We start from the raw sequence: 26,163 nt of genomic DNA, 5'->3' as shown, positions 1-26,163 counted from the left end.
AGCAAAAGGGGAAAGTTTCTGCTGGGGCAGCAGGTGGAGGTGAAACAGCTCTCTGCTGAATTTGAGCAGCCAGATACAAGGGCTATTAGAAGAGCTCAATGTGGAGCTATAAGTCTCAGGGAGGCTATGAAAGACCATTTTAATAGTGAGCCAGAGTAGTGTGTGTTGTAGTAGTGTGCTCTACCTGGCCCTGCTCTTTTGAGGCCTGGTATGAGTCACATGATGGTTACTGTATATGTAGGACTACAATTATGGCATTGTTAATGCACCTATTAATTTTGTTTGTGAATGATCTTATGAGTTGTGTGATATTCTGGACTAACAGGTAACTGGTCGCTTTCAGAACTGCTGAGCACCCGCCAGCTTATGTTGTGAACTAATAGATGAATTATGTTCTAAATAATAGAATTTTATTCTGTAACAAAATCTATGCAAAAAAAACCCCAGGCAAAAAACAAAAACATTTAAAACTTAATAAAACTTTATAAATTAAGAGAACAGAATTTATGAAGGGGAAAGAACATTCTTGTCCATTTCAGCTACACATACACCAACTGTGGCTTTCACAGGTCAGTGTATGTGAAGCTGTGATTGTCTTTAATGGCCCCCGGGGTAGAGTAGTAGAAATAGTGGATCGACCCCTGATGCCATGTGAAATGTTGGGGGCTATAGGGAGGTCCCAATATTGTGTTCTCAGTGGTCTGCAGAGGAGGTGAGTCCTTCAGCATCTCTGTTTGTTGCCCGAGAAGCCCCATTATGTGCATCCCCCTCTCCTTTTCCTGCCTGGACTCCGGAACCTTTCTCCATTGTTTCCTTCTCCAGCCTATCTGCAGTGTTCATCCTGCAGGCCTCCTGCTTGCTACCCAATCCAGCAGTGGCTTGCAGGATCTCCTTGAACATGTCATCCTGCATCCTCACCTTTCTCCTCCTTATCTGGCTCAGGCATTCCATGAGCATGCAAGGGAGATCCTGGCGGCCATAATGGCAGCAACTGCAGATAAAACATGCAGAGGTACCATTGTCAGTGTATATATTATGGAAAGCGAAATTTAAGATGCTGAACTCACTCCACTTGCTCCCCAGAAATGCTAAGGATTACATTCTCACTTCTTAGGATTGCTTGTACACAGCTCCAGTCACAGCACCAACTGTGGTGATTACAGCCCACTAGGGGCTGAGGAAATTAGGAGGGAATTGCTCAATTGCATGATTCTAGTAGTATAGGGCAATGGAACTGAATACTGGCACCGTTTTCCATAGGCTGTGGTGATTTAGCTGCTATCTATTCCTAAGGGTAACAAAGGCAGAGAGAGCACAGTTGCTTCTGGTGTCCCGTACCCACTCAGTACGTATGCTGCTACCCTGTGTACTGCAATGGTGCCTGGCTGGAGTTATCGCTGAGTGGTGTGGGAAAGTGTCCTACTGTGGTGGAAGAAACAAGGCAGCCCTCCCAGAAACCTCCAGCAGAGGATTGCAGAGTACTTCCAGGAAAGTTTCATCAAGATCTCTCCGGAGGATTCATGGAACATCTCTGTGTACATAAACAAACTGTTCTGCATGCCCTACCTCACCTCACCCTCCAACCCACCTCACTCTAGAGGGGAATGAAAAGCAGATAGCAACTCTACCTCTCTTGGTTGTACCACTCCCTCTTCTAGCACGAATAAATTAATGATTAGGCAAAAGATGTGTCCTGCTAACAGGGGGCATCCCTGTTATTTAAAATTTAACTATGTGCTTATCTGAGGTGCCTTTCCCTGCATTGGGCTCGCCCATGCTTGACTGGCAGGACTGGTTGGACTGTGATGAAATTGAGAACAGGTCCTGGCTCACTGCACAGCTGGATCCACCTGTCGCCTATCCCCCATACCATAATCCTCCTCCTCTTCCTCGTCCACAACCTCCTCCTCCTCGCTGTTCATGGCAGGGGCCTGTGACTTGGACTCAGGGCATGCACAAAGTGGGGAAAGCAGGGGCACAGACTTTCCCAGTAATCAGTGGCAGCACAGAGCCCCACCAGCCCCAGGCTGCGGCAGTCAAATTTAAATTCCTGTGCATGCCCCTGCTTGGACTCCTCAGAAGTATTCACAGTGCTCTTGGGTGTGGTGGTGGTGGTGGTGGAGGCTCCAGCGAAGATGGAATGCTGCTCTTTGTAGAAGTGGCAGTTCTGTGGTCAGCACCAGATCAATTATTGGCTTCCCTGGCCTTCTGATACACCTGCTGCAGCTCCTTGGCTGTCACGTGCTGCTGCTGCTGGTCCCTGTTGTAGCCCATCTCCTGCATCCGCCGAGCCATCTACTCATAAATGTCCATGTTTCTGTGGCTGGATGGGAGCTGTGCCTGCACAGCCCCTTCTCCCCACAGGCCCAGGAGATCCTCCTGTGTACTCCAGGCAGGCGCATGTCTGGAGCGTGTAGCCAGCATGGTCAGCTGGGCAGTTGCAACTGAACAATGGAGAGCTGCTAGGTGTGCTTACCAAGCCAGGAAAAGGAATTTCAAAAATCTGCAGGACTTTAAAGGCGGAATGGGGTTTCTGGTCTCCTTGACCCTTAGGCAGCGGAATTCACAATGGTGACCAGAGCAGTCAGTGTGGGGCATTGTGGGACAGCTGCTGGAGGACAGTAACAGTCAACATAAGTAACACAGTGTCTACACTTGCACTCGTCAACCTAATTTCATGGACCATGGCTCTACGCCGTTTGGGGCGGTGGTATTATTATCAGCATAATAGGGCACTTATGTTGGTGGGAGCCAAATTTAAGTGAAGACACGTGCACAACTAGGTCAATGAAAGCTGCCTTGTGTCGACCTAACATTGTAATGTAGACCAGGCCTTAGACGCATGTCTATTGTGCCCCAAACCTATAATCTCTGGGCCCTGGGTCTCAGACTGTTCCCCTTAACAATCTCTGGCCCTGTCTTTTTATATTGAGCCAGAATTCTTTGTTCTCTCAGCTCACAGGTTTGGACTGGCTGCCCAAAGCCAATCTGGGAAGCTTCACAGGGGGTCAGAGCCAGAGCATCAGAGTGAATGTTTCCTGCATTGTCTTCTCAAGTGTTTGGTGAAAAGTGTATATAAGGAGTCCTTCCCCTTCAGGAGTGCATTTCCTGACAATCCTGCTTCTGAATTAACTCACACAATCACTGTCAATCATTTTAAATATAAACATATTTTTAAAAGTCACCTGGTGCTTTTAAGAAGCCAGACAAGCCACAACAAGTTCTTCCTGCGAACCCTGTGCCTCTGGTCCATTCCCCAATCCCCTTCCATCCATTGTCCCCGCTGTGATGGTCTGTGTTGAGCAGTAGGTTGTAAACTCTTCAGAACAAGAGCTGCATTGTTTTTAATAAAAAGAAAAGGAGTACTTGTGGCACCTTAGAGACTAACAAATTTATTTGAGCATAAGCTTTTGTGAGGTACAGCTCACTTCATCAGATGCATTCAGTGGAAAATACAGTGGGGAGATTTATATACATAGAGAACATGAAACAATGGGTGTTACTATACACATTGTAACGAGAGGGATCACTTAAGGTGAGCTATTACCAGCAGGAGAGCAGGGGGAGAGGGGACCTTTTGTAGTGATAATCAAGGTGGGCCATTTCCAGCAGTTGACAAGAACATCTGAGGAACAGTGGGAGGTGGGAGGGGAGGAATAAACAAGGGGAAATAGTTTTACTTTGTGTAATGACCCATCCACGCCAGTCTCTATTCAAGCCTAAGTTAATTGTATCCAGTTTGCAAATTAATTCCAATTCAGCAGTCCTCGTTGGAGTCTGTTTCTGAAGTTTTTTTGTTGAAGAATTGCAAATATTAGGTCTGTAATTTAGTGACCAAAGAGATTGAAGTGTTCTCCGACTGGTTTTTGAATGTTATAATTCTTGACGTCGGATTTGTTTCCATTTATTCTTTTACGTAGAGACTGTCCAGTTTGACCAATGTACATGGCAGAGGGGCATTGCTGGCATATGATGGCATATATCACATTGGTAGATGTGCAGGTGAACGAGCCTCTGATAGTGTGGTTGATGTGATTAGGCCCTATGATGGTGTCCCTTGAATAGATATGAGGACAGGTATAAATAAATAATAATGAGTCTTTCAAATATTTATTAATTATTTTCAATGGGGTTTTTTTCAGGTCCACAGGGGATCCATTTATGGGGTGAAATAATGCAAGAGCTGCTTTCTCAATCTGCTTTAATTCCTGGGTGACAGAACTACTATGAAAAGACCAGATTCTACTTTACTTTGGCCCCATAAATAATTATGTGAGGCTAAAAACACCAACACACTCACAGATACTGAGCCATTCAGGGTATTTGGATTCTCAGAGCCCTAGAGAGTTCTTCCTTTCCTTTCCTTTCCTTTCCTTTCCTTTCTAAATGCCCACACACCATGGTGATAGGTGCTTTGGAAATGCAGCTAGTGCTATAGAAGTGCTGATAAGAATTCATCTCGGGTGCAATTTGTCTGAAGTTGATGGTTTTACACCTAGGATAATTTGGCTTAGTAAAATATTATTTTTAGCACCCAAAATTATGCTAGGCACTCCACAGGAGACAGATACAGCCAATCCCTGCCAAAAAGAATTTAAAATCTCAATTTTACATATTATTCTCCAACATTTTATAAGAAAGGTAGGACATTGTTCTTTCTTCCTGCCAAAAGATTTTACAAGCTGTGCTCTAGCCCACAAAATGGAGCCATAAAAGTTCAGCCAGTCTTTATTCTGCATAAACTTGCTTTGTGTTCAGTGAGGACTAGAAACGATAACCCAGGGTGAGTCTGTGCTTATAGAGAGTGACCTCATAAGACTAGCACTTATATGATTGATCACAGAAATTTCAAAAACACTAAAAAAAAATCTAATGGGTTCAAAGTGACATTTTTCTTATATAAGCATGAGCTTGTTCTCATCTGTGCAAAAAAAAAAAAAAAATCTCACTGAAAATGCCTGGTTAGACTCATAGCAGTTCTTGGTTTTATCAGTGGTGCTGACTCTAGAATCATACAATCATAGAATCATAGAATATCAGGGTTGGAAGGGACCCCAGAAGGTCATCTAGTCCAACCCCCTGCTCAAAGCAGGACCAAGTCCCAGTTAAATCATCCTAGCCAGGGCTTTGTCAAGCCTGACCTTAAAAACCTCTAAGGAAGGAGATTCTACCACCTCCCTAGGTAACGCATTCCAGTGTTTCACCACCCTCTTAGTGAAAAAGTTTTTCCTAATATCCAATCTAAACCTCCCCCATTGCAACTTGAGACCATTACTCCTCGTTCTGTCATCTGCTACCATTGAGAACAGTCTTGAGCCATCCTCTTTGAAACCCCCTTTCAGGTAGTTGAAAGCAGCTATCAAATCCCCCCTCATTCTTCTCTTCTGCAGACTAAACAATCCCAGCTCCCTCAGCCTCTCCTCATAAGTCATGTGCTCTAGACCCCTAATCATTTTTGTTGCCCTTCGCTGTACTCTTTCCAATTTATCCACATCCTTCTTGTAGTGTGGGGCCCAAAACTGGACACAGTACTCCAGATGAGGCCTCACCAGTGTCGAATAGAGGGGAACGATCACGTCCCTCGATCTGCTCGCTATGCCCCTACTTATACAACCCAAAATGCCATTGGCCTTCTTGGCAACAAGGGCACACTGCTGACTCATATCCAGCTTCTCGTCCACTGTCACCCCTAGGTCCTTTTCCGCAGAACTGCTGCCGAGCCATTCGGTCCCTAGTCTGTAGCGGTGCATTGGATTCTTCCATCCTAAGTGCAGGACCCTGCACTTATCCTTATTGAACCTCATTAGATTTCTTTTGGCCCAATCCTCCAATTTGTCTAGGTCCTTCTGTATCCTATCCCTCCCCTCCAGCGTATCTACCACTCCTCCCAGTTTAGTATCATCCGCAAATTTGCTGAGAGTGCAATCCACACCATCCTCCAGATCATTTATGAAGATATTGAACAAAACGGGCCCCAGGACCGACCCCTGGGGCACTCCACTTGACACCGGCTGCCAACTAGACATGGAGCCATTGATCACTACCCGTTGAGCCCGACAATCTAGCCAGCTTTCTACCCACCTTATAGTGCATTCATCCGGCCCATACTTCCTTAACTTGCTGACAAGAATGCTGTGGGAGACCGTGTCAAAAGCTTTGCTAAAGTCAAGAAACAATACATCCACTGCTTTCCCTTCATCCACATAACCAGTAATCTCATCATAAAAGGCGATTAGATTAGTCAGGCATGACCTTCCCTTGGTGAATCCATGCTGACTGTTCCTGATCACTTTCCTCTCCTCTAAGTGCTTCAGGATTGATTCTTTGAGGACCTGCTCCATGATTTTTCCAGGGACTGAGGTGAGGCTGACTGGCCTGTAGTTCCCAGGATCCTCCTTCTTCCCTTTTTTAAAGATGGGCACTACATTAGCCTTTTTCCAGTCATCCGGGACTTCCCCCGTTCGCCACGAGTTTTCAAAGATAATGGCCAAGGGCTCTGCAATCACAGCCGCCAATTCCTTCAGCACTCTCGGATGCAATTCGTCCGGCCCCATGGACTTGTGCACGTCCAGCTTTTCTAAATAGTCCCTAACCACCTCTATCTCTACAGAGGGCTGGCCATCTCTTCCCCATTTTGTGATGCCCAGCACAGCAGTCTGGGAGCTGACCTTGTTAGTGAAAACAGAGGCAAAAAAAGCATTGAGTACATTAGCTTTTTCCACATCCTCTGTCACTAGCTTGCCTCCCTCATTCAGTAAGGGGCCCACACTTTCCTTGGCTTTCTTCTTGTTGCCAACATACCTGAAGAAACCCTTCTTGTTACTCTTGACATCTCTTGCTAGCTGCAGCTCCAGGTGCGATTTGGCCCTCCTGATATCTTTCCTACATGCCCGAGCAATATTTTTATACTCTTCCCTGGTCATATGTCCAACCTTCCACTTCTTGTAAGCTTCTTTTTTATGTTTAAGATCCGCTAGGATTTCACCATTAAGCCAAGCTGGTCGCCTGCCATATTTACTATTCTTTCGACTCATCGGGATGGTTTGTCCCTGTAACCTAAACAGGGATTCCTTGAAATACAGCCAGCTCTCCTGGACTCCCTTCCCTTTCATGTTAGTCCCCCAGGGGATCCTGGCCATCTGTTCCCTGAGGGAGTCAAAGTCTGCTTTCCTGAAGTCCAGGGTCCGTATCCTGCTGCTTACCTTTCTTCCCTGCGTCAGGATCCTGAACTCAACCAACTCATGGTCACTGCCTCCCAGATTCCCATCCACTTTTGCTTCCCCCACTAATTCTACCCGGTTTGTGAGCAGCAGGTCAAGAAAAGCGCTCCCCCTAGTTGGCTCCCCTAGCACTTGCACCAGGAAATTGTCCCCTACGCTTTCCAAAAACTTCCTGGATTGTCTATGCACCGCTGTATTGCTCTCCCAGCAGATATCAGGAAAATTAAAGTCACCCATGAGAATCAGGGCATGCGATCTAGTAGCTTCCGTGAGTTGCCGGAAGAAAGCCTCATCCACCTCATCCCCCTGGTCCGGTGGTCTATAGCAGACTCCCACCATGACATCACTCTTGTTGCACACACTTCTAAACTTAATCCAGAGACACTCAGGTTTTTCCACAGTTTCGTACCGGAGCTCTGAGCAGTCATACTGCTCCCTTACATACAGTGCTACTCCCCCACCTTTTCTGCCCTGCCTCTGCTGATTTTCATAACAACCCCAAACAGTTTCTCAAGCAAAACAGATCATACAGGAAAATGTGGCTGGGAGCAGGTTTTGCTTGGAAGTATTCAAAATACTAGACTAAGAAAACTAAAATTAACTCTTTATTTACTGGAGTTAGCATTTCCTGGTGCCAGAAATCAACAGTTCCAGACTTCAGCACTGACAAGGGTTAGGATGCTCAGGAGCTAGAAATCACAGCTGAAAAAGATCTTCCCATGCTGCTTGTTTTGTTAAAATAACAATAAAAATCAATAGTTTATACTCTGTCATGTATTTGAGACATCTGTCATGTTTCAGCTTTAGATGAATGTATGTGAGAATTCAGAAATAGCACAAGAAAGAAGCTCTCTGTGGTTACATTTTTCAGTTCAATTTAATTGCTAATCATCTGCAGCAAATAATTAAAATATATTATTATATTAGTACCAAGCCAGAGGGAAATCCATCCATTGTAATGTTTGAGTAAATAAATCGACACAATTTACGGTCCACCTACATGGAAACTTCAGAGCTGGTATTATGTGATGCCATAGATGTTCAATGTGCTTCGTGCTTTACAAAATGGATTAAGAGTAAGATCAAACCCCAAATCCATGGTCCCAATCCTCCACGGGATCCATGCAGTCAAACCCTTGCACCCATACAGAGTCCCACTGGGGTCATGAGTATGTCTACACAGACCATTAAAGGAAGTCTCCCAGTCTGAGTTCCCGGACTTGGGTTTGCAGGGCTTGTGCTAGCACTCCAAAAATAGCTATATAGACAGCTCTTTGACGTTGCAGCGTGGGCTGGAGCTCAGACTTTCAAGCCAATGCCCCACACACACTTCCCTAAGCTTCAGAGCCAGAGCTCCAGCACAAGCCACAACTTCAAAATGCTGTCTACACAGCTATTTTAGAGCGCTAGTAAGTCTGTCACCCCGGGCTGGGAGGTTTGCCTCCACAGGCTGTATACACATACCCAATGGGACTGTGTACATGTGAAGGGATGTGCCCATATGGATCCAATTATAGGTTTGCAACCTAAGCTAAGAGAAGAACTATGGAAGGAGATGAAAACACATGGAGGAAAGGGAAGGAAGGATGGGGCTGAAGACAAAATGATTGTCTGGTTATTAAAAAGATTAGGAGTGTAGTCAACTCTCATTATATTTTTTCAAAGCCCTAGCTTCTGGCGTTATGTGATTGTGTGAGACCCTTAGCTTTTTTTTTAAGTAAATTTCTAGCCCTCGCGGCTGCAGAAAAAAAAACTTGAAAAACATGAGCCTTAAAGGCTCAAACACCATGAGGCAAATATAAACATCCCAACATTTAGTTTTAGAATCTCATAATTTGTAAGTTATTCATGGTTTTGGGTGCCTGACTCATGAGTTTTGAATGGTTGGGTAGGCATATGTGAGTTAGTGGCATACATCTAGATGGTTGCACTTTTCTCCATCACTAAATACATATGATTATAATTTATCATTTGAGACTTCCTTAAGAAATAGGTTTTGAGAAGAGTGAGGAGGTGAAGTAAATCAAGAAAGGTTTTTCAAGGCTGCATGAAAGAACACATTATGTTAGTCTCTAGAATTCACTTGGAAATGCTGATAGACAGCTATATAATTGCAACATGTTTTAAGTTTTTTGTATTGCTTGACCACTTTTTGTAAGTTCATGCATAATAGGCCTGATTGAGGGTCCAAGATATCCAATAGCCATGCCCCAGTGAGAGTCCAGCTGCTTATGTTGCTGCCATCACCCTGAGATCCAGTTGCATTTCTGGGACAGCATGCTGAATCCCAAAGCCCCCTTAATGCACATAGAGAGATAAGGTTTCAGAGTAGCAGCCGTGTTAGTCTGTATTCGCAAAAAGAAAAGGAGTACTTGTAGCACCTTAGAGACTGACAAATTTATTTGAGCATAAGCTTTCGTGAGCTACAGCTGTAGCTCACGAAAGCTTATGCTCAAATAAATTTGTCAGTCTCTAAGGTGCCACAAGTATTCCTTTTCTTTTTATAGAGAGATAAGTATGTTTGTCATGGTGTTCACAGACATCACTGATTCTGCAATGGTTTTTCATGAGCACCAAGATTATTTTTTTTAATTTCATTGGGTTTGAAGTAACATGCCTATCTGTCCTTCCTGAAAGAGGGTGTGAATATGCTAGTCCAGTTGGCCTAGCCCACAACCCAAATATTCACAGTGTAAGCTCCATATATACACTCATTCTTCTCAAAGACTGTACTGATCACTTTTCTAAGTAAAGATACTCAAACACAATAAATTTCAGTGTCTGAGGTAATGATTTAATCCCCTCCTCTCTCTAGGATATGTGTCATCACAGATTTACTCACATGCCATTCACTAACAGAAGCAATTGACAAGGATTGTGACAACTGGCATATATTAACCCAGCTGAAGAACACAAGCCCTCAGTCTAAAGAAGAAGTGTATTATTATTATTATTATTAAATTATTTCAACACCAACAATATGTCCAGCCCTGTACAAGATACAAAATGAAGTCACCTGCTCTGAAGAGTTTGCATTCTAGAAGATAGATACAGAGAAGACCAGATGCACTAGGCAGCACACACAAAAGAATGAGCTGGAGGGAGGGAGTTCGGGCACCAACCATCATTACTCTACTCAGCACTGGTGAGGAGGCTTCAGTTGGAAGGCTGTGTCCAATTTTTGGCGCCACGCTTTAGGAAAGATGTGGACAAATTGGAGAGCAACAAAAGTGACAGAAGGTTTAGAAAACCTGACGTATGAACAGAGGTTAAAAAAACTGGGCATGTTTAGTTTTGAGAAAAGAAAACTGAGGGGGTGACCTAATAAAGTCTTCAAATATCTTAAGGGCTGTTATAAAGAGGACGGAGATCAGTTGGTCTGCATATCCACTGATGGTAGGACAAGAAGTAAGCATCTTTATCGGCAGCAGAGGCAATTTAGGTTAGATATTAAGAAAAAATTTCTATCTATAAGGGTAATTAAGCTCTAGAAAAGGCTTCCAAGGGAGGTTGTAGAAACCAAAGCATTGGAGATTTTCAAGAACAGGTTGGAAAAACATCTGTCAAGGGTGATCTAGGTTTATTTGGTCTTGTGTTAGCACAGGAGGCTTTATGACTTCAAGAGGTCCCTTCTGGATCCACATTTCTATGACTCTGTGATCATAGCAGAAGGAGAGAGAGCTCTCTCTCAAACAGGTGTGTGACTGGACTTGCAAAAGAAGAGGTCATACTTGCACAATGCTCCAAAATCATCCTGTATTGAAGTTGGTTGAAAAAAATGGGAAAATGATGTCACACAAAAATGTAAAGTAGTTTCTATTTTGCAGAGTTTGACATGGAGCCATTTTTCCATTCACTACCTTTTCTGACATTTTTACTGATTTTTTTATTGACATTATTTTTAAAAATCTTCAGTAAGAAGAAAATGCAGTTTTCAGTAAACTAAACATTTTTATAAAAAACTGAGAACATTTCACAAAAAACAGACATTTTGATAATGCCAACAATTTTTCACAATTTTTTAAAAGGCCATTTTAAATTAAATGTCTTCTCATGCAAAAAATTGACCAGTTCCATCCATAATTTAACAACCTGAACTACACAAGATCACTATGGGAAGTCTGTGTCTGATAGTATTGCCATTAAATCTGATCAATGTCATCAAAGAAGGGGAAAAGCAAGAACTATTTCTTTACAACACACATTCCTGTACTATTATCAGAGACTATGTGGTCTTTAACTCTGGTCCACGGGGCTCTTAGGAGCCAGAAAGTGCCAACCCACCAACAGTCACTAGCAATAGAAGCTGAACTGCTTGCTGGGTCGTTTCCATTAGGAGGAGAAATTGATAAGATTCAGGTATTCTTGAACGCAATCCTGTTTATTTACAAAGAATGTACTCAATATCCTGTTTCCCTGAACACAGTAAGAACAAAGAGGAGGCAGGTTTCAGAGTAGCAGCCGTGTTAGTCTGTATTCGCAAAAAGAAAAGGAGTACTTGTGGCACCTTAGAGACTAACAAATTTATTAGAGTATAAGCTTTCGTGAGCTACAGCTCACTTCATCAGATGCATTTGGTGGAAATTTGGTTTCCACCAAATGCATCCGATGAAGTGAGCTGTAGCTCACGAAAGCTTATGCTCTAATAAATTTGTTAGTCTCTAAGGTGCCACAAGTACTCCTTTTCTTAAAGAGGAGGCAGTTCACTTCTTCAGATTCCAAGCCTCTTTTTCAGCTAACATTGTGCCCAGAATAATATCTCTCTCTCAGCTTTCTCCCAGGGTCACACTCACTGTGCTTCTTTGGCTGTCTCCTACCTTTCTCACGCTAACAAACGTGCAAATCAGTTTAATGCCCCACCCTGTGCATTTGCAATCAGTTGTAGGGAAACTCCTTATTCTTCCTGAGTTAGTCTTGCTCAAGCCTTCCCATGTGGCCCAGCATGTTGGGCAGTGGGTTTTATTATTTCAGCTGTCTTACTCCATAATGGACCTTAATCACTTCTTCCATTTAGCCTGAATGAAAAGGGGCTAGCATGTCTATCAGCACAAGAATATAGAAAAAAAAAAGGGGGAAACTTATCTTTAAAACTCACGGCATCTTACTAGATGCTAAGATACAGTCTTGCTGTAATCAAGAATGAAGTAAACAGAGAACAGGTGACAAAGATTGCTGTTTTCAAACCTGATGCCTAATGTTAGGCACCTAAGTTTATATTTAGGTACCTAAAGCTATATATATCTACACTACAGACCCGTACCACTGCAGCTGTGCCACCGTAAGGTCTCCCATGTAATAGCTCTGTGTCGACGGGAGAAAGCTCTCCCGCCAGCATAATTAAATCCCCCCTAGTGAACGTTGGTAGCTGTGTTGGTGGGAGAGCATCTCCAGCCAAAATAGTGCTGTCCACACAGGCGCTTTTGTCGGTGAAACTTATGTCAGACAGGGGTGTGGTTTTTTCACAACTGTGACTGCCAAAGTTTTACCAACAAAAGTGCTAGTGTAGACAAAGCCTTAGTTAAATGGGTTTGATACTCAGAGTGGCTCTCATTGAATCAATATGGACTGAAGATCATAACAAATTCGAAAATCTTAGACTTCGTGGCACTGGAGGTCACAGGAAGTCAGATAACAAATACTAAGCAGGAGCTATTGGCTGAGCAGAGCTCAAACAGCTTAAAAAGAAGTTGGAACAAAATAACCCTCAGAATTCTCTGGGTTTCAGAACAGAGATTTTCTTGAATTTGTAGAACTTACTTACCTAGAAAAATAGTTAAGGGACACTTAGGGATCACAACAACTGTCATTTCTTTGGATGTCCAGCACAGATAGGGAAAGACAGCAAACCAGAATGAAGAAATAAAGATCGGTGAATAAAAAAACCTGATTTTTGCCTGACTTGTGTCCTATAACTCACTAGAGAAGAAAGCTGCTTAATAACATCAAAGTCTTTATTGGTGAAGGCATTTCTATCTCCCTCCAGTTCTCAGCAAAACTCCGTATCATCCATGTCAGCAAAACTTCTTTTGAGATGTGATTCCCTTCTCAAAGCTCCCAAAAAAGAACACAGAGTACTATTTAAGGGACAAAGGCAAATTGATGAGGATTCTGAAAGGGAATTGTCAGAAGAAGATGAGCTTGTGTGATGCCACCTGACTTGCTGCTCTGTGTTAAAGACAAATTCTTTGGGAGGGAAGGAATGAGGGGGCTATGTGTTATGTTTGTTTATGATGCTAAACATGTCTCTCTCTCTCAACCCCTCCTTGCGCCCACTATAACTTATAGCCTTGGACCTGATCCTGCAAATCATTACTTATCCTATAATTGAGGGATTGGCAACCTTTGGCCCACGGCCCGCCAGGGTAAATCCCCTGATGGGCCGGGCCAGTTTGTTTACCTGCCGCGTCTGCAGGTTCGGTCGATTGCAGCTCCCACTGGCCGCAGTTTGCCACTCCATGCCAATGGGTGCTGCAGGAAGCGGCGCGGGCTGAGGGATGTGCTAGCCTCTGCTTCCCCCATTGGCCTGGAGAGGTGAACCGCAGCCAGTGAGAGCCGCGATCAGCCGAACCTTCGGACGCGGCAGGTAAACAAACTGGCCCAGCCCCCCAGGGGGCTTACCCTGGAGGGCCGTGTGCCAAAGGTTGCCAATCCCTGCTGTAATCCTTTCTCCTGTGAGTGAGCCAAATAAAGTCAGTGGATCTGCTCATATCAGTGCAGATTGTCATAAATAGTAACCGATTGCAGGTTTTGGCTTCTTATTGGTGGTCTCTGTCAGCAGTGAGGACTGAATAGGTACAGACACTGGACTGTTGGTCTCACCAGGTCAGAGATGAGACAAGCCTGCAGGGTAGTGAGGGGAAACTGGAGTACTGTTGTTGCCTGCCTTGTAGGCAGCAGACACGCAGGGTTTCAGAACCTGTGGCTGCCATCTCCCTGTATTTAGGAAAGTTTAAACAATGGTTCTGTTGAAAGAAGAACTAGCTGGCTGTGAGCAGTTGCCTTTCTCAATCTGCTCTAAAAGACAGTCCACACACTGTGCAGAATCAAAACTCACCCTCTTCCCATGGGATGTAGCCTTGTTAACAGAGAAATGAACTGAAAGATAATATGAAGTCCATTCCATGATTTCTCACTAGATTTGGTTGCTTCTAGGGTTCCTACTTCAAAGTTGTTCAGCAAAGACCCTAGTTTGTCCATCAGATTCACAGACTCTCTTTGGGTAGAAGGCTATTCCCATCTTCTTTATATCCATAAACCTCACCTGGTAAGGGAGTCTTGCTGACTCACTGTTACAGGCCCCACTAGGATCTAAAACACTAGCTACTAGGGCAGAGGTGGGCAAACTACGGCCTGTGGGCCACATCCGGCCTGTGGGACCATCCTGCCTGGCCCCTGAGCTCCTGGCCGGGGAGGCTAGCCCCCGGCCCCTCCCGTGCTGTTCCTTCTCCCAAGAAGCCATGCCACTGCGCCAGCAGCCTTCTGGGCAGCGGGGTTGCACGCTCATGCAGGGCAGTGCAGCAGCATGTCTGGCTCCGGCCAGGCGGCGCAGTGGTCAGACATGCTGCTCTGAGCGGCATGGTAAGGGGACCGGGGCCAGGGGGTTGGATAAGAGGCAGGGAGTCCCGGGGGGCAGTCAGGAGACAGGGAGCAAGGGCGGTTGGATAGGGTGGCGGTTCTGGGGCAGTCAGGGGTTGGGGAACGGGGTGGGTTGGATAGGGTGTAGAGTCCAGGGGGGTGGTTGGGGCGGGGGTCCTGGGAGGGGGCGGTCAGGGGATAAGGCGTGGGGGAGGGTTGGATAGGGGAGTTCTGGGGGGGCAGTCAGGGGGCAGGAAGTGGGAGGAGTAGATAGGGGGTGGGGGCCAGGCTGTTTGGGGAGGCACATCCTTCCCTATCCGACCCTCCATACAGTTTCGCACCCTAATGTGGCCCTCAGGCCAAAAAATTTGCCCACCCTTGTACTAGAAAGTGCACAGGAGAACGCTTCCAGACTGTTACACATGCCATAGTGCATAATAATCTAAACATCACTACCATTTTGAAAATAGTTTAAAATATAACAATTTTAGGTTAAAAATATTCTGTTATACTTGAGGAGTAGATTCTCTCCTGGCATTCCCATGTGGATTGTTATATCACACTATTCTATGTTTCTGTCCATAGTAATTGTATATCAAATTATTACAAAGAAAAAATAACACATAGAATGACATTTACTAATGCAAACCCCAATCCCAAAAAGCCCCTTCAAATCTGCCACACATCAAAAGAATATGAAGCTAATAACAAACGTGAAAGGAAACAAGCAAGATTGACTTCCGCACATTAAGGGGCCTTCTCATCTCATTCCATAATGTGCCTGATCTGTTGTACTTTGATATGTGGAGGTCCTACTTAATTATGTATCCCCTTGTTTTAATTGATTGGACTATTTAAGGGACACCAAATTAAAACTTACACTTCTCTCTGGAGCTGCTTTACATACTAGTGTTACAAATAGCACCTAAAATTATGCCAATTGAAAGAGATTAGAAAATAATGTTTCTCTGTTTTGTCACTTTGTTCACCCTCTGCACTTGACAGCATTTTGTGTACAATTACTTTTAAATGTTCTCCCTGCAGTCAATCACTTCCTCCTGTGCAGTGTGGGTCTTTCACCCACAAAAACAGGGGAGAAAAAAATAAAAATAAGAAAATGGGATTGAAAAGCCACAAAAATTAGCCAGGGGCTCAAGGGCACTGGACCCAGTGGGAGCTTCACGTATGCAAGGAGTGCAGGTTTGGGTCCTTGATGTTCCTTAAGTGTATTTTGCTCATGAATAATTATCAGAATGTCATGGATTATTCATGCCTGTGGTAAAGTGTTACTAGACAGAGCACTATACCCAATCACAAGATGAATTGTCAACAGAAAATAGTGCTATCAGTAATATGACAAAAACAATTCTTTTTGGATCCTCTAGCCATTTTTCTGTTCCTCCTTTGTATAAGAAAAAGTGGCATGCCATTCAGTGGTTAATTACTACCATTATCTGAAATCAGCCTGTCAGATTTTAAGAGTTTTATTATGTAGCCAGGAACTGAGCTTTCTGCAAATAGAAATGGCAAGATTTCTCTTTTCTTGTGAGCATTTGGAAAATTCTTTAATGCTTCTGAAAACATTCATAAAGCCTGTTAGGCTGGAAGTTAAACTACTGCCCCTAACAGAACAACAAGTAATATAATTGTAGCAGATCTAATGAGCAGTAAGTAGCCTTCCATTCAGAGTTGTGGTCCCCTATTCCATGGAATCTGAATACAGAATCTGTTAAAATCCTTTTTTTTTTCCTATTGCTTTGCAAGAAAATGCTGCAAACAAAGAAGCCAGGTCACATATCAATCTATCAATATAAACTCCTGTAATTCTTCACCGGAAAAGGCAACACAGAATCTTACTCCTTGGGTTTTTTAAAACTTTTATAAACATCTTGATATTTCTTGTATTCTCTACACAGTCTCTGACCCTCAGCATTCTCTGCTGGCAGAATCGGGCTTTGACACCCATGGATGACTATGTAAAAGATAATTGCCAGATCCTGCTTACTAGTCTACAACTAAAAGGAAGAAGTGCTATGTTTACCTTAGGCATTGGCTAAAGAAGAGGCCATTCATGATGTTCTATCAAAAAGGTGCTCGAACAGCATGGGCATTCACCTACAAGCCAGCCCGAATCCAAACAGGTTTGGCTAGGAAGTTTACGACCTCTTGATTCTCCCATTCAATAGGACAGCCTTGCTACTGCTATGCATAGTTGTGGGCAGCTTTACATCTGTTGTGTGTCCCAGAATCCTGTACAAGTGCTGCCACAGCCCCCCCTTTGCAGCACTGCTGCAACCAAGGCAAAGGATGCTTGTTGAACACATTTGGAAAAGAAAAGGCACTTTCTGCAGATGAGTGAGTGGCAGTAGATACTACATATAGCCCTCCAAAAGTCTTCTCTCCTCCTCATCGCTGGGGAAAGCAATGACATTGTCTTAGGCCAGCCTATTATTCAGGAATATTTTTCATTATAAGAATTTAGGGGAAGATTTTCAAAGACATGAAGAGCAGTTAGGCACCCAATGTCCACTTGGATTGGGTGCCTAACTGCCCTTCATCCCTTTCCCCTTAATCACAGGTACATATGTAACCTTTGGGTGGGATAGAGTTCACTTCTTTACCCTTCTCCAGTGCCTACAAAAACCCCAACTCCCATAGAAGAGTAGCTGGAGACCCAGAGTTCAGTCTCTAAGGATTTTCAGCAAGGATTGCACAGGGTCAACCTCCCGACATTCAAGTCCCAAAAGGAGCTAAAGAAATGAATTTAATTAAATAACTTTATATTTTTATAATCTAATTTTTACAACATGACATGGCTATGTTATAATCCACAGACATTACCTTCACAGTTATACATAAACATATATACAGAAAACAAATTAAAATCTGAACCGTTTAGTCCCCACAGAAATACAGTGAGAAGAAACTGAAACTTCCCAAAAGCTTAGGTTTTGTTCACCTAAGTCTCAGTTAGAGGCTTTGACCACCAAATCTGTACAGTCTGCTGAGTCTAAAACAACATCTTCCCTCCACTTGCTTGTAGGAATCTTCAGTTGAAATCCATGCAGACTCTTCCTCTTCTGAAATCACTGCTAGTCAGTCAGCTAACAGATTAACCATCCACTCAGTTAAGTGTATAGATTTAAAGAAAATACAAAACTGAGATTAGCGAAATAGAAAAGACTCTTTCCCCATTACTACATTTAAAGAAAAGTTGGCGACTCAGACTAGTTGAGACAATTTAGCTAGAACTGTTTGGCTAAAATTAGAATGACCAGATTTCCCAGTTTTATAGGGAAAGTCCCGATTTTGGTGGCTTTTTCTTATATAGGCACCTATTACTTCCCACCCCCATCCCGATTTTTTACACTTGCTATCTGGTCACCCCAGCTAAAATCAAAACAACATTCAAAACATGCAATTAAAAGAGAAGTTATTTTTTCCTCCCAATTTCCCTTTGCTATAATTAGCATTGCCCAGGCTTCCCTGTTAGAGGGTTAACAATATCACTGACCTGCTGCAAAATGCTTCAGAGTTAAGGACAACAGGCTGCTTTCTGCTCCTGGGCTCAGCTTCTCCCAACTCACACAGGGCACATGGCCTTGAGCAAAGCAGCTGCCCTGACTGCTTACCCTCATGGAGTCTGACCCCACCAATAAGGAACCTATTGGAGCAGACCCAAAACTACCACACCCAATTCAGGAAGCGTCTGGATGTGGAGTGCTTAATCTGCCTAGCAATACTAAGTAGATGTCTTCTCTGCTGCTATTGAGGCTGCAAAGCAGAGCAAAGAAATGTTGAAGCTTGGGACGCTGACCTCCGGACACAACTACTTCCTGGTGTTGGTGATAGAAGTGCTTTCCTATCCGTCTTCAAGAGTTTTCCATTTTAAGAATGAAGGTCTCATCCATATGGGTGGTAGCCCTGAACTTTACCATTCTGGACTGGTTCTGGTCTTTGTAGTTGAATGTAGCAGGTATATTATAAAAAACCTGGTTTGGTTGGGAAAAAACAACAACAACCAATGAACCAGACACAGCTCACTCCTACCTCCCGCAATGGGTCTCTTAAAGAGATATCTCCCTATTAGGCTCCTGGGTTACACATACACATGTATGGATGCTGCCTGTATACTGATGCACATTAGTTTCTGATTTCTGTGTTGCAGCAGCTAAGCGTGGATTTTTCAGAAATGCTCAACATTAAACTTACTCTGCTCCCATTGAAGTTACTGGTAAAATTCCCATAGATAAATTCCAGATGATAAACAGAAAGTGAAAGTATTTGAAGCACATAATTAAAATTACAGTGAACCCTATGTTCTTCTAGGACTGGCCTAGCTCATTGGCAGCAGTTTTGTCCAGGACCAGGAACAATTCAATGAAGAAATAAAAATAAAAACATTAACAAATTCTGCATGCCTCATATTAGACTGTCATCTCCTCACCCAGTGTTTTATATATCCAAACTGCATTGCGTGTCTATTTTAGATTGTAAGCCCCTGGGAGCAGGGACCATAGCTTCCTTTCTCTCCTATAGTACACCAAATATACTGCCAGCATTCAATAAATACTAATAAATAATGGGTCAGTGGAGCACTTTGGGTCTATGGTGAGACGAGGAGGAAATTTTACTAGTCGCTTATTTCTCAAGCGACTCCTAGCAGCTGATCTGATTTTGGAATAGCATTGGTCTTAGCCTCATCAAGAAAGTCATTTTCTTTCCCTCTCTTAGTAAGACACTTGTAATCACAAGTGTTTGGAGAGAACAGCAAAGTAATAACCCCTAGAAGGCTGGCATTTTTCAGACTACCAATCAAATGCATGGCTAAGAGGTTGTATAAATATGTCTGCAGAGAATTAATCAGATAAAGTGCTGAGACTGTTGCAAAGGCAATGTATTCAGCCTTTGAAGGATGAAGACCCTTGCATTATTCTCTATAAGTGCTGTTTATCTGAATGTCCTTGCCATAAAAGCATGTTGTGGACTATCTGAAACTTCAGTCTGTGTATTTATACTTTGTGAAGGAGCAGCCTGCAATGCTCTCTACTTTTCATCTTCACACCAAAGAAATATTGATGAGCTCCCTCAGAAAATGTGCATAAACATTGGAATGCTATAAATCCCTCAAGCAGAGACTGCATACCAACTCTATCATCAACAATCGGCACGTACCCTAATTGAATGGATCAAGTAGGAACAATAATCATATCACCAGGATGTGAAGCCTCTCAAAATCTCCAAATAGACTGAGAATCTAACAGCATTGCAATTAGGTATATATAATATATATATTGGACAATATAGCCTTCACAGAGACTGCTTTCATTAATTTTGGTTCACGTGACAGCTCTAAAAAGGATGTGTAGGTAACTCCGATGCAAAGAAACATCAAAAAGTCAAAAGCATGTGACATGTTACAAGGTCAAGCCAGACTGAACAAAATGAATGACTTATTTGTGCAGCTTCTTCTTTGCACAGCACTAACTAGGAGTCTGTGACATTTATTAAATGTCCTCTTTCCTCTGTATAACACCTGTGTATAAAATTTTGCAGAAGAATTAATAAAGATGTTAATATGTTGCAACCCTAATGCTGAATTTCAAATGTTGCTGGAAATCCAGTAATTGTCATGCCAAATATTATCATGCCTTTGAATGGCAAATACAATTTAACTTGTGATAAAAACCCTTTTTTTAAATGTTCCATTTAATCCTACAAACCAGACACTTTTCATGGAGGTGCCACAGTATATTATTAAGGCCTGTACATTTGGTGTTCCTTGTTAAAATTGTCCCATATCAAATAACTTCTCTGTGATGCCATCTATCTGTATTTGTCCACATATATTTTTGTCAAAGCCTTCCCATAGGTTATTAGATGTAGTAGAAGCAGGATGATGAGTGGCCGAGCAGGGGACTTGGAGTCAAAAAAACCTGGTTTTATTCCTGATTCTGCCATTGACTTACTCTTTGGCTGTGGGAAAGTGATTGAGCTCTCTCAGCATCAGTATTTCTATTTGTGAAAGGAGGATAATTTTAACAGTAAATTGGAGCACATGCTTGCCTAGGTACTATGCGGAACAATACTTCACTGAGAAGGAAATAGATGGGATGATGAAACAGATCTTTACCTTCTTTATCATCTATGACTCCATAATGATACTTACCCAACTTTATAAAATGCATTAGGATCCTTGGGGCACAAATTATTAATGATTTTAATCAGACGTGTGCATTTCTTGTCTACTACTTGTCCTTCACTATTGGCACATTCTTTTCATGGGGACAAGAGGAAGCTCTGCTCAGAGAAGTGTAACTGATCATTTCCATTTGTAAAAGGCAAATTATTAGACCCACTGTATACTAACTTCATTAAAGTATTGTTCCCTCAGAGATCACTCTAAATTGTGTATTAGTTTTCTGACAAAAGCAAAATAGTCCCAGTCATCATCACCAGTGCTCTCCTTGTGCACAGATACAGATAATCTTCCTGTGCCATTTGTTTTCTATTGTCTAGTTCCAGCAATAGCCATTGTAAGTGTCCTCTTTATAAAACCAATCTAAACATAGCATGTGAGCTGAGCATTATTCCTGGTAGAGACCACACTACACTTGGTGCAGGACCGGGGGAAGAGGCAAAGGTAGCTTTCCTCAATCCTATTCTCAGTCCCTGGAACAGGTTTGAGCAGCCTCAGGGCTGCTCTGACTTGTGCCTTGTTGCCTAACGGCACCAAGAGGCCATTCCAACATCTCAGAATAGAGGGCAGTGATGCCCCAGCCATACCCTATTTCTTCCATCATACCCCCCTGTGGTGGAAGCTGTGATGGGGATAGTATAGAGGCATTATGCTGGCTGCGACACCAAGAGAATTCTCATCTCCAGTGCTATATCCGTTGGCTTTACAGACCTTTGTGCCAGCACAGCTGGCATAAAGGGGCCAGAGAGTAATGATGAGTCAGTCCCATTGACTCTGTTCTCCAGCCCCATGCATGTGTAGCTGAGCACAGAGCCCCTTCAGTCAGGCTGTGTGCATGTGTCCAGAATCTCACCCTAAATACTTTCTCAGGCAAAACTCCTGCCAGTGAAGATGTTGCCAGAGTAAAGACTTCAAGGTTCAGCCTAAATAGTCCAGTTATCAGGGAAATTTTATCTAGTGATCCATCTGCAGATCTCCACTTGTACAACAACTTTTTATTCAAATGTAGAGACAAATACTACCTTCCACATACACACATATCAGGAGAACAACACACAAGCCTGTATGGTTGGAGGAGGATCTTGGAGAAGATGGCTGTCCTACATTTGGATGCCCTGAAAGGAAGCAGAATGTGCCCTCCACAGGGCCTTCACAACAGCAGCAGGTGGAGAGACATACCAGTCCATGGCTTAAGGTCATGTGTATATGGGCACATCCGCTGTGCCCTGGTTTCTGTGCACAGTACCCTGGCTTTTATTCCTAATTTAGGTGCAACAGGTTGCATAAAGAGAGGGGAGGAGGCTTTCTGCAGCAGCAGCAGCCTATTCACAGTTTGACTGCAGTCGTTCCTTTTTTGCCTTGAACATGAGTGTATGGGTCATGTGGAATTGAAAATTATGGAGGGGAAGGGAGGGGCATACCAGTGCATGAGGGATGATGGTATGTGTTGAAAACATCCTCTATTACTTTGGGTGACTGTCCCTTTGAAATCGATCAGACTAACATTTATTTATTTATTTATTTATTTAATGCGGTTTGTGTGTGCAGGCCTTTGAAGTAAATCATAAATACTGAATAGAAATCTCAGGACCTTGGTTTGATTTCTGATATTTATTCAAACAAATGTGACTCTCACCCAGTACACGCTGCATCTTTATGTTCCCACTGTTCAGACTTCAGATGAAACAGTCCTTTTATTTTGACTTTCCTTGTCAATTAGTAGATCGAAACTGATTTCAAAGCTTCCATCCTACAACTCACAGTGATAGTTGGAGATTAAAGTTGATGACCAATGTTATCTTTTATAATGAATGGAAATAAAAATAGTGAAATGTATTTAGAGTATTGGTCAGAAGATAGCACTGTGCCAAACACAATAGCAATGACTGTCTGCTGGCAATAAACTGACTTCTCTCTTCTCTCTGTTTTGCACAGTCCTGCTACGCCAATCCTCACTAGAATGAGCACAAAACAAAATGAGTAACTGCTTTTGTACATCAACATTAAATGGAAAGAAGCTTGGGAAGGAGCCTTCAATGGAGAAGAATGTTGACAAGTGCAAAAATGCCTGATTGGTAAGAGCTGCCTTCTAAACATAGATCATCCAGGCATGGAAGTGATTTTCTGAAGAGAAATGCAATCATGGATTACACACCAGCTCATTAGAAACTGTCACTGAATACAGCATTCAGAAGACATGCATGAAAAGTCACATTTAGGGAGTAAATTAAAAGGGATGTAGTTGTTGCTAGACAAAACTTATGTAATATATGCATTGAAAAGGTTTGTAAACTCATTTTTTTATTCAACTGAAAAGCAAAAAGCTTTAAAACCTTTCACAGTAGAGACACAGTTAACTCAAGACTATTTCTGTTCCAGTAGCCAGGAAACTGATAGGACATCACTCTTAAATAAGCATTCATAAATAGACTCTCTGAATGTTTCCATCTCCTAGAGGAAAAAGTATTACTGCAGCATTTCTGCACTTTGTTTATTTCACTGTATAATAAATTGGTTAAAAATGTAAAGCTTCTCAATTTTTACTGCATATGTCTTCTGTTTCATTTATGTCTGTAACAAACATAACTGAAGAATTATTTCTGACATATATTGTAGTTCTGTGAAGGCCTATATACAATAAGTTACATCTTTCTGAATGTCATAATACTGTTGATCCCCATGCAACATAGACTTGCTCCTATTTAAGGTGGCAAAATAAAACCATTTATTTACAAAAAGAAAAGTGAGGGAGGAGAAATTACTTGACACCTGAAATGTAACATACATCTGCAGTTAAGCACTTCTGTATTTTTTCCTGTTCTATGTCATATAACCACTTAATGAAATCCAATGGCCTGTGTTATACAGGAGGTCAGAGAAGATGATCTAATGGTCCCATCTGGCCTTACAATCTATGACTCTGTCTAGTAAACAGGTACATTTTACAAAAAACTGTGTAAAAGCTCTGGGCCCAATTCACTGCTATGCTCTGGCTGCTTTGTGTGGCGTGAAGCAGCTGGAGCACAGCAGTGACTGTGCCCCTTCACATTTTATTTTGCTTTTGTGGTGCGAGAGGCATATTACCACCAAGTTGTTCTGACTTCAGTGCAACATTTTGTTGCTGTTCATAAGATTCCTTGCCAGGCAAACTCATTCTGGAAAGGAATTGAATAGTAAGAGCAGTCTGAGGCCTGGGATGTGATCAGATAATTATTCTAGAGAGGAGTATTTTAGAAGCGAGAAGCCTTTGTGTTCCCTGATGCAATTCTAAGTTCGGAAGATTTGGAACACCACTATTATACTTGCTGGCATTCAGAAAAAGTAGCTAGAATAACAATTGATTATTATTACAGGCCCCAAATAAAAAATAGCTCTTGAAGAGGTACAGAGATAAAACATGCTTTTAACTTCTGGTTGTAAATGAGCCACTACAAAACAAAACTCTTCTGCATCTAAGTGCATGAATCTCAGTTATGCTTCTTTGGCTGAAGACAATGTCTGTGACCAAACTGTCAATAAATAATGACTAGTTATTAAATAGCAATTTTAGCTGTTTGTCAAGGTACCTATATGGCCCCGATCACTATAGTAACTGAACACCTAACTTATATGCTTGCCAAATAAGTTTACAGATAAATTTGGGTGGGATTTTCAAACACTCTGACCCTTAGCCCAAGTCTGCATCCATTGTAGCCAGTGGGAGTTTCCACTGACTTCAGTGGATGCTGAGCACCAATGCTGAGCACTTTTGAAAATCGCACCCAAAAGTTGTCCGCCAACATAAATCTGTTTGTAGTCTCTGTCACCAAAATAAAGAGGAAGGGTATAACAAAAGTGACTTACGTGAGTGGGGTTGGAAGCTCATTAAGGCCCCAATTCAGCAAGGTATTTAAGCATGTGAGTAATCACCCTGAAATCAACGGGACAACTCACATGCTCAAAATTAGGCACATTTAGGCCCACCTTGCTAAATGGGGTCTTAATAAAGTTTGTCATCATTTACCAGTGTTGTTATATCATAGGCACACTTTATTCTCAAAAGTTTGTAAAAACGTTTACCTGAATCTGCTACGGTATCGTTGTAATCATTTACTCCAGGGGTTACATTGTATTCTCGGATTATTGCAGTCATGATATTTTTTCCTGCAATAGAAACTACATTAATTGGGTTTCTCTGTGCCATGCAATTTTGTTACTGCCTACTGAGTTTTGCATCATAGTGATTGTATCACAAAAAAGCCCACTTTACACATTTACAAATGTTGAAAAAAATGTGTCATCACAAGACCTGGTGGCTCTACTATTTCAACTAAAATGTACCATATGTACATAAATAAAGCAAAAAGTTACAAGGTTGTACATAACTAAATGTTAATTAAGTATAAGTAGTATGTTTTTATCTTTTTAAAGGTGAACGCTTTCCCATTCCATTCCATTGTAATGTCAAAAATGTGTGTAATTTTTTTTAAAGTCAACAAACTGTAAAGAAAATTGTTGGAATACCTGACTTTCTGTAAAAAACTAAAATAAAATAAAATGACTACAATAATTTTTCTTACTTTAATATATGCTTAGTATTAAAGTACCTAATAAATGTCAATGATTAATTTTTGTAGCATACTAAAATAGAGTATACTTATGCTTTTCTCCAGTTCACCTGTGGTAATGACTGCTGATACTGCAATCAGTGTCCCCCTTTCTAGACCCTATCCAGGCCCCACCCCTGCAATGTGACTCATAGGGACACACCTCTATGCTCATGTGGAGCCCCAGTAAAGTAAGTGGTCTCTGGATGGGCACAGGGACTGTGCAGACCCATCATATTTGCAGGCTTGGGCCTTATTTGTTAAATGCTCTTCATTCTCTTATTGTAAACTTGGTTTCATAAAATGCAAAATAATCAGGAGTTGAATACAGTAAAACCATCTACATATAGCAAGGTTTTCAAAGCCACCCAGGGGATTTGGATGCCAAGTGCCCATTCATTTTAATAGATTGATTACTCCTAGGGAGGTTTGTAAAGCTCAACTTAAATATTTTTGTGGAACTGAATAAAGCTCAGCGATTTTTTTTCAATTCCAGTTTATACTTCTGTCACAAATGACCATTCTGTTAACAGAAACCAAGTAATAGCTTGATTTCAGAAAGGATATTATATCATCTCCTTTG

General features: G+C 42.3%; 1 protein-coding gene across 3 annotated transcripts in view; it reads left to right on the top strand.

Moving 5' to 3' along the window:
- LHFPL3 (LHFPL tetraspan subfamily member 3) overlaps window positions 1–25,540 on the top strand; it is a 416,938-nt gene extending 391,398 nt beyond the window's left edge. For all 3 annotated transcript variants that reach the window (XM_038388037.2, XM_038388039.2, XM_038388038.2), the window contains one exon: window positions 22,930–25,540. In XM_038388037.2, the coding sequence (XP_038243965.1) occupies window positions 22,930–22,958 (29 nt within the window). In that variant the 3' untranslated portion in view covers window positions 22,959–25,540. The remainder of the gene's footprint in view (window positions 1–22,929) is intronic.
- Window positions 25,541–26,163: the final 623 nt, after the last annotated feature.

This window comes from Dermochelys coriacea, chromosome 1 (assembly GCF_009764565.3).
Source record: "Dermochelys coriacea isolate rDerCor1 chromosome 1, rDerCor1.pri.v4, whole genome shotgun sequence".
NCBI classification, from domain to species: domain Eukaryota; kingdom Metazoa; phylum Chordata; order Testudines; family Dermochelyidae; genus Dermochelys; species Dermochelys coriacea.
Note: the sequence above shows the minus strand (reverse complement) of the source record. Positions and strands in the feature narration are given on the sequence as shown.